At 41.5% G+C, this 9654-nt stretch overlaps 1 protein-coding gene across 1 annotated transcript; it reads left to right on the forward strand.

The window, feature by feature from the left end:
* Window positions 1-91: 91 nt before the first annotated feature.
* Window positions 92-8647, forward strand: LOC104530096 (TRAF3-interacting protein 1-like; the record flags this gene model as incomplete). The annotated part of the gene is made up of 4 exons (XM_010174577.2): window positions 92-196; window positions 5154-5315; window positions 7900-8040; window positions 8183-8647. Coding segments are annotated over 4 exons (873 nt in total), but the record flags the coding sequence as incomplete, so codon positions are not given.
* Window positions 8648-9654: the final 1007 nt, after the last annotated feature.

Below are 9654 nucleotides of genomic sequence, written 5' to 3' on the forward strand. Positions count from 1 at the left end.
CTGCTCCAGAAATGTTTCCAAACAAGGTGTCACCTCTGGAAATGAATAAGGCCAAAGCATTTCCCATTGTCACACAAGCTTCATTGACCAGGTGTTCTTAACTGACTCCTTTTCTTCCCTTTCGAAGGTGATCAGAGTGACAGGTTTTATGAAAGGACTTTACACGGATTTCGAATTGAAATCGGATAACGTCAAGGTGGGTGTGAAACTCCCGGATTTATTTCAGCTGTGATATTAGTATCGGGTTGAAACTCGCCACTTTTGGTCTTTCCCACCTTCAATGCCAAGGATTTGTCTTTAGTTTTGTGAAGAAACTGTCAAAGCTACGGCCTGTTGGTGATAATTCTGCACGAGGTGAGCTGCAGGTTGCATCTGGGGATGTGCCACAAACAAGCTGTCGTGCCTAAAGAGCTATTTCTGTACAGATTTCAAAATGTTGAGGGTTAATCTCTGACCAGATCTAGATTTCCCAAATATTATTATATCACAGATGAAAAGAATGGTTTGTGTAGCAAGATTGCCTTAAAGGAAGCTAAGCATTGATAGGAAATCACGATCCTCGTGCAGCTTTTTAAGTCTTGTGGTCTCTTAAGGAATGTATGGCTTTATTTTTATTGCTTTATGCTTATATATTTATTGCTTTATGTATATACAGTATATATTATGCTTATATATTTATTGCTTTATATATATACAGTATATAGATATACTGTACACATCCATACAGTAAATATTTTTGCTTAATATCTCAGGGTGTGCAGAGACATTTGTGTAACATCTTCATTCCACAATGAGTTTAGTACAGAATACTAATTACTATTACTGAATGTTAATCCCGAAGACTAACTACTGAAAGAGGAGATTAATGTTATTCCTAAAAGTTGCTTTTCTTAAATACAGGAGTGACTTTAATCTCTGCCTGCTGCTCTTCCATCATCTGCCTCCTTGCTGAGCTGATTGCTACCGACCTGACTGGAAACTTTGGTCGCTTTTTCGTTGCCAATAAGGCGGTGTTTGTACGTTGCTAATTAGCTACATCCATTGGTGATTGTTTAGCATAGCAACTGCAAGTGCGAGGTCTGTGAGCCTGCCTTGTCACTGGCATGGATGTTTATTGCCATTCTTGCAGCTAATTATCAGTCTGATGAGTACTTTTATTTCTAGGAACGTTCTTATTGTTGTGGAGATAACTAAAATCTGAGTTATTTATACAATGGATTGTTGGTTTTGTTACTGCTGTCCCTGTTGAAGCTTGTGGGTAGGTTCTGTGAGGAAGAGCAGTGCTCTCTTCTTTTATTTGTGGATAAAAAAAAAAGCAGGTTTCTTAGCAACTCCTGAGTAGGTCTTTGTTTGTGTCTTTGTTTGAAGTTGCATCAATCTTGAGTACCTCTCTGAGAATTTCTGTCATGGTTTTCAAGTGTTGAGGCAGAGGAGATCAAATGCTGTAATGTTGGGGGGAAATGTCTGTAGCTTGCATTCCTCTTTTCAAAACACTGCTCAGGAGAAAGACTTGGCTCTCCCAGGGTGCTTCCTGACTGTGATTTCTGTTGGAGTTGTAGAAAATCAGGAGGGTGAGTACTCTTTATGCAGAGACCAAAACTACCCGTGGAGAGTCGGAGAGCAGCAGCCAGAGTCCACGTTGTGAATAGCTGTATATATTTCTACTCAAGAGTGATCTGATTTAGGGAACTCCAGGCCATGATACTCACCTGGTGTGATAATGATCTGGCAGTAGATGCACAGACTTGGAACAAGCCAGATGCTTTCAGGAAAGATGAAAAGGTTTGTACCCCCTGTGAAACAGTCCCAGTACTGTAGTCCACAGTCTGCTTGCCATGGGCTGGGAAAAACTGCTGGGTGCTCTTTGTAAGCTGGCTGTGCTCTTGCAGATCATGAGGTGCATAGAGTGAAATTAGGAAAGCCCAAAGCTCATGGTCCAACCTCTGTGGTGGCAGGAGCTGGTCTGGACATCCCCTTACATGCTACACAGCACATAGGTGCAGCACCTATCTTTTGTTTCTAGTTTCAACTCACCTCTCCTACCTGGACGTAGCAGTGGGATCATCAAGTACCCACCATTTCTTCTGTGCTGCCTTTTCTGTCTCCAATGTTGGGATAATTCATTCTGCTTGGATAGTTTGTCTCCTCCTCCTGCCTAGAAAGATGTGTGAGTCAGGCTGGAAGCAACCCACGAGCCACATCAGTCCTGCAGAGCATGCACGTGGACCTCACTGAGTTCTAGTTTGTTTCAGGGATGTGTAGTTGTGTCCAGAGAAGGGCAACGGAGCTGGGGAAGGGTCTGGAGCACAAGTGTGCTGAGTTCCCTTGTGGCTGAGGGAACTGGGGGTGTTGAGCCTGGAGAAAAGGAGGCTGAGGGGAGGCCTTGTGGCTCTGTGCAAGTCCCTTGGAGGAGGGTGGAGAGAGGTGGGGGTGGGTCTGTTCAACCAAGGACCAAGGGACAGGCCAAGAGGAAATGGGCTCCAGTTGTGGCCAGGGCAGTTGAGATGGGATGTGAGGAAGAATTTCTTTGCTGCAAGGGTTCTGAGGCATTGGAAGGGGTTGCCCAGGGCAGTGGTGGAGTCCCCATCCCTGGAGGGATTGAAGAGTCGTGTAGACATAGTGCTGAGGGACATGGGTTAGTTGGTGTCCTGGTTTTTAGGAGGAAATTCTTAAGAAGAAATTCTTAACAATTTCTTTCTTAAGAGGAAATTGTTTGGTGTGAGGGTGGTGAGAGAGTGTCCCAGGTTGGCCAGAGAAGCTGTGGCTGCTCCTCCCCGGTAGTGTTCTCGGCCAGGTTGGATGTGGCTTTGAGCGACCTGGTCTCGTGGAAGGTGTCCCTGCTGCTGGCAGGGGGGTTGGAACTGGATGAGCTTTAAGGTCCCTTCCAACCCAAACCAGTCTGGGATTCTATAAGGAGGTTGCAGTATTTCCTTCCTTTCCTTTTTTAGTTTTGAAGGCAGGGAGCACTGGTGAGGGTGAAGTGTTCCTGGTTTTAACGGAGGCAATCTGAAAATCCCAGCTGGGTGGCATTTGTTTGGTTTATTCCGTTTGGAAGAGCTGAAGACGGGACGTACCCTGACTCTGAAGACTGTCTTCTTGTATGTGCTTGCAGCAGGACCCAGTTCTTGTTTATGGAGAGTGGCTCTAGGAGTTGAGATACTATGTGAAGAGCTGTCCTGGTGTGAACTGGGCCAGAGCTGGTTCTGTTCAGCAGCTGGAACAGCGCTGGGGTTTGGGTTCAGCTGGGATTTGTTAGGAGAAGAACATTGAGAACACACTGATGTTTTCAATTGTTGCAGGAAGCCAAAGGACTTTGTGTTTTGCTGGTCTTACAGGGGAAAGGTCTAGAGGGGTTGAGGAATATTGCAATGGATCAGCTCCATGGGCATTGGGCTCTGCCAAGGGGCTGTTCCATCTCCTGTCCCCCATGGGCAGGAGATCCATGAGGGGCTCTTCCTCTCTTGCTCTCTCTGGCTTTCGCTCGGGCTCTGGCGTGGCTCCTCCGGGATCGTTCTCTGGGAACGGGCCGGGCTGGGTCGGTGGGTGGTGAGCAATGGCACTGGGTGTCACTCATTTCCATATCTTATTACTATCATTACTATTTTAATATCGTTACTATTTTCAGTTTTCTTTTATTTCTATTATAAAACTGTTCTTCTCTCCCCCTATGAGTCTCCTTCCCCTCGCCCCCCAATTCTCTCCCCTAACCCCTGGGTGGGGGAAGAGAGTGAGTGGCTGGGTTTGGCTGCCAGCCCAGTGCTGCCCAGTGACACCAGCACAAGATCTCTGTTCAGCTCCAGTGCTGCAGGAACAGGCAGTGCTACCAGACGGTCTGTAACCAGCGTTGGCCTTGCTCAGCTGAGGGAATGCTGGTGCCTGTTCTTTTCTCTGTCCAGTTCCATCCAGGTCATTCTGGATCCGTGCTCCTGAGATACTCAGTGAGTGCAGAGCGAAATCAGGTGTTTTACTGGGTAATTACAACTGCTCCTTTTCTGACTGAACTGGAAGGGCAGTGCTCTGCTTTGCACTCACCAGTTTCAATGCTGTAGTTTATATTCTTTTGAACCAACACCTATTAAATCACACACACAGAATTCTTCTCACGTGGCTTTACTTTTTAACTGGCCAGTAAAATACTTGCTCTATCTTCACTCCTGGCTGGAAAGGATGAGTGAGTAGATTTCTGTGCTAGGCCTGCTAAATACTCCTTGAATTTTATTATGTCTTAATAATAAAAACCCTTTTTTTCCCCCCCCTGAGTATTCTGTAGCTGCAGAGACTTCACACCACGATTTCACTCTCTGGGCCAAGAACCCTCCAATAAAATTTTACTTGGTGGGAGTTGGTTTATTTTGCCTTTAATTTTTTTTTTTTTCTTCTGGTTTTGCATGGTCACCAAAAGCCATCAGCTCTACTGAAGGGCACTTGGGGAAAGTTGTTTGTAAAATATAGTTCTAAAACTCAAACACATCTGATAATTGTGAAGATAAAATTATGTGCCTGTATCTCTTTCCCCCCATCTTTTGTATGTTTTCTTTCCTTGCTGTGAAGTCTGGTTTGTAAAGTATGTGTGCAGGCATGTAAGCCCTTCAATTTAGACTCATATTAGTCCCATAACTTTGGGACTTCTGTGCTGAAAAATATTCAAGGCACAAACTGTCCTTCTGTAACAATCACGTTGTAACTCTTTGGTGGTTCTTTTGCTAATACTTCTATGATTTGTTAACTAAAATTGTATCTTCTTTAACATGTAATCCCTGAAAATAGAGTGGCAGAAGGCTTATAGTGGTTTTAAAATGCCCTGGAGCTCAATGATAAACATATTAAAAAGATCAAGTTATACTTTCACTTTGGTCACATCAGTTTGATGTTCATCCATTATGAAAGCTGTCATTTTTTTAAAATTAAATTTAATCAAAAAGAAATATCTAAGTATAAATCAGGGGCAGCCCTCTTGTCTTGACCTTACAAACCATGTGCTGCTCTTGTTGGACGGATGCTTTCTGCAGTTCTTCCTCCCATCAGAGTTTTTCTAGTCTGTAAGTAGTGTACAGAATTATTTTGAAATCTCATTATTATTTTTTAATTAAATTAAAATTATAATTTTAATTTTAATTAATTTTTAATTTTTTTTTTAATTGCTTTTTCCACAGGATAAAGATGCCAAAATCAGCTTCCTTCAGAAAGCGATTGACGCTGTTGTGATGGTAACAGGAGAGCCGCTGTCAGTGAAACCAGCGCGTGTTGTGGCTGGACACGAACCTGAAAAAACCAATGAATTTCTTCAAGCAATTGGGAAATGTTGTTTAAATAAGGTAGGACATCAGGTATTTATTTTATACACGTGGTGATATATTATCAGGGCTTATTTACAACTGACTTTATTGATGCTCATCTGCCATTTTTAATTACACAGGATAAATAATTGGACTGCACTTAATAATAACAACAATAATGATAACAAAATAACAACAGCAATAATGGGGGAAAGACTTTTCCTAAGGACAACTAATGACAAAACAAGGAGAAATGGGTTTAAGCTGAAAGAGGGGAGGTTTAGATTAGATATTAGGAAGAAGTTCTTCACTGTGAGGGTGGTCAGACACTGGAACAGGTTGCCCAGAGAAGTTGTGGCTGCTCCTCCCTGGAAGTGTTCTCGGCCAGGTTGGATGAGGCTTTGAGCAACCTGGTCTAGTGGAAGGTGTCCCTGCTGCTGGCAGGGGGGTTGGAACTGGATGAGCTTTCAGGTCTCTTCCAATCCAAACCATTCTATGATATTCTATAATAACAATAATAATAATGGTAATAACAGCAATAGTAATAATGATAACAACAACAGCAGAGAGATAGGATATGATTCATAGCAGAGTTTGAGCCAGCTCCCCACAAAAATACCCTCTGGATCTTTTATTTCTTTTGCTGTATACTGTTTTTTTATTTTTTCACCTTATTCATTGGTCATTTTAATAACATTTATGAGGTTAGAAGAAGAATATGAAGCTTCAGAACTTTTAAAACTTTTGGATGTAGACATTATAGGACCAGATGCTGCCACTTTTGACTTTATATCTCCTTTAAAATTTTGGTCAAATCTTTAATTCTGTAATGAAAGTAATTTTTCCAATGTGCTGCCTTTCCCCTCCTCCCCCCTTCTTTTTTGAATATGGAAATACAGCAAAGGAGCAATTTGATAACCTGTTAAAAATAACTACAGGGGCAGTTCTTAAATAATTGTTGCATTCTTAAAATAATTGTATAATTGTTTCATGAAGAGTAATAGGGATTTTTTTGCTTATAGGTGTTACAGAAATACAAACCCCTTGAATTAATGAGTGTGAAGAAATTGTGTATAATTAATGGTGAAATACTGCAGTGTTTACAGGCTGACTGCAAGTTTAGTTTGGATTATTTTTGTCTGCAAATCTACTAATTTAAATTTATGCTATTTTGTTTTGATGAGCTGAGTGCTATCAGCTTCTTCCTTATGAATTGCTTGAGATCAGGAAGGGGGAAGCTGATAAACAAGCACAGAGACTTGGGTGAGTTAGAAAATGTGCTTGATGGAACAGCTTTGTAGAATGTTGTGATGAGATTTAATATCCAGAGGATATAACCTACCCATTTGAGCTAAAATAATTTGCCCCTTGGCTTTTAATTGTGCTTGATGTGCACTGTGGGAGAAGTTTTCCTTCATTCTCTAGCTTGAGACTTTTAGTGCTGAGCTGAACAGGCTGCTTGGAGTTACCTCCTTCAGGAAAATAATGTTGCTAATGTGCAGAAGTTTGTGTCCAAATGTGAAAACCCACAAAAATTCATAGTTTTGCATTTACAAAAGAGAATGTAAAGAGAATCAGGAAAGAGAATCAGGAGTCAACCCCCAGGGCAATATCAATTTGAGTGATCTAAAAGCTCTTCCTGTTCCAGGAAGAAGAATTCCCTGGCAATGTGATGATTTTTTTTTTTTGGTGGTTAATATAGTCAAACCCTTTGCCACTTGGATGTGAAAACACATCATTAACTTGCTGTCCAGATGATCTAATTAATAATTGCTTGTCATCTTAACAAATAAACAAGATGCAAAAGCCTTTTCAACAGTCTAACTGCAGCTTATTGGGAGTCATTCTTAACGTAGTTTTCTTTAGTGACTGTTGCTGATTGAGCAAGTATTAGGTGAAAGTGGAGCGGCCCAAGAGTGGATGCAAACACAGCATAATGTGGTTTTCAGAGTATTTAACCAATCTAGCCCTTGTGGTATAAGGATTTGCCCTTATTTTGAAAAATATTAAAGTTGTTGCAATGAGAATTGCTCTTGTGCTATAATAGATCAAAAGCACCATGTCTTTATATAGCTCTGGTACCTATAATCAAATTATTACAAGCATTGCAAAGAGATGTTTGGCATAAAAGAGCATTATTACTGCTGTGAAATCATAGAATCATAGACTGGTTTGGGTTGGAAGGGACCTTAAAGCTCATCCAGTTCCAACCCCCCTGCCAGCAGCAGGGACACCTTCCACTAGACCAGGTTGCTCAAAGCCTCATCCAGCCTGGCCTTCAACACTTCCAGGGAGGGGCAGCCACAACTTCCTTGGGCAACCTGTTCCAGTGTCTGACCACCCTCACAGTGAAGAACTTCTTCCTAATATCTCATCTAAACCTCCCCTCTTTCAGCTTAAACCCATTTCCCCTTGTTCTGTCATTAACTGCCCTTATGAAAAGTCCCTCCCCAGCTTTCTTGAAATGTCCTCAAAAGAGCAGAAACATAAACTTTATTTTTAAAAAAAACAAACCAAAACAACAAAAAAACCCCCAAGTCACATTGATTACAGAGTTAATAGAAAAGGACATACTTAATAAAGTCATTTACTTATTTCAATGATGTTTTTCTGTTCCTTGCAGCTGTCCAGTGATGTTGCTGTAAAAAGGATCTTAGCTGGGGAAAGAGCTGATGCGAAAGGGAAGCCTCTGTCCTCTAAATCTCAAGATAAAGAAAGCAGAGAATCCAAACCAGAAGAACAGAAAAGCCATAGAGATCCAGAGGTAGACATGTGCAACTTTTCTGGGGTGCAGTTACCTGCTGTTTGGGGTTTTTTTTTAGCTTGCATTTTTGTCTGTGTAAAGTAACTGCATGATAGAGTTGCCATGTATTGGAATGAATTTTTAATTTTTACTTTCTTTTTAGGGTAGAGGAGACACTGAAATTAAAGACAGAAGCTCAAGCAGAGACAAAAAACCTAAGGGAGATTTGAAAGAGAGCGAAGAAAGAGAAAAGGAAAGTGATAAACAGAAGGATAATGAAGACAGGCACAAAGATCCACAAAGAGACACCTTTAAGGAAGGAGAAAAACAAGAAAGAGAAAGAAACAAAAGCAGAACAACCAAGCAAGGAAGAGAAACAGAAAAGAACAAGGGAAAAGGAGACATAGAAAGAGAAGATGATGTCAAGCGTGATAAAGGACAGGAAAGAGAGAAAAAAAACGAAGGAGGAAGAGAAAATGACAGACTGAAAGGAAGAGACAAAGAGAAGGGTAGGGACAGAGAGCGAGAGAAAGACAGAGACAGAGGCAAAGATCGGGAAAGGGACAGACAGAGAGACAGAGATGGGGAGCATTTAAGAGAACATGGAAAGGAGAAAGCAGAGAAAAAGGTAAATGAAATCTTATTTCAGAGAGGAACTTTTCACATGCTGTGGTAGGGAATGAATGTTTGTTATCATGACCTTGCACGTTTGTCTTTCTGCTCGTGTGACATTTCAGTACTTTCTTTAACAGCAGTGACTCTCAGGAAGTGAAAGTTCTGGTGTGGATTTATTCTGGTGAGAGTGTGACTGAGGCCACGTGTAACTTCATATCTCTGTCATTGTATAGCTCGACTTGAGCCACCAGACTCATCTGAGGGCGCTTCTTGAACATCTCATAAGCAGTTTCTTTGCTGAACTCTGTGTGTCTGAATTCTGCTGATCACACTAGATTATGTTTGGCAGAGAGAGGTGGCAGCGACTGTTGGAGCTGTGAGCTCCTCACCTATCTTCCCGGTGATGCGTGCTGTTGCTGCAGCCATAGCCAGCTTTTAGAGAAGATGGGGTTGAAGAGAATTCCTTTGGGCCATAACTAGTCTCTATTGAGCTTAATTCTGTAGCAGGACACACAGGATGGTGTTGCACATCTGTATTTTTTTTTTCTGGCTTTCTAGATAAAGCTACTTGCTTACAGCTTGATTTTTTTAAAATTTATTTTAATTTTTTTTCCCTTGAAAGAACTGTTGGGAAGCCCATCCAGATTCTTGCAAGGGTGCTCTGTTTCTGCTGGACTGTGCACACCATGTTATATCTTTGAGAAGGAACACATCCACTGCTTCCCCATACTTCAGACCTTCTCGGTGTAAAGTCCTCAACTGCCTTAAGACCCATCTCTTTATTGCCTTTCATTTTGCTGTTCTTTTTATCTTCTCTCTTCCTCCTCTGAATATTTCCTGTTCTCCATTTCTGTTCTCTTGTGTGCTGGTTCATTGTAGAAATTCAGGATTAATAGACATCAAAGATGCTTCTAGTAGGTAGTTTAATTTTTTAAAATTTGCAAAAGCTCTTCTGTCAGTACCTGTCTACTGGCCTTAAGAATTCCTGCCTTCTTATATATCATAGAATCACAGAATCCC

Source organism: Antrostomus carolinensis, unplaced genomic scaffold (genome assembly GCF_000700745.2).
Source record: "Antrostomus carolinensis isolate BGI_N321 unplaced genomic scaffold, ASM70074v2 scaffold25768, whole genome shotgun sequence".
Classification (NCBI taxonomy): Eukaryota; Metazoa; Chordata; class Aves; order Caprimulgiformes; family Caprimulgidae; genus Antrostomus; species Antrostomus carolinensis.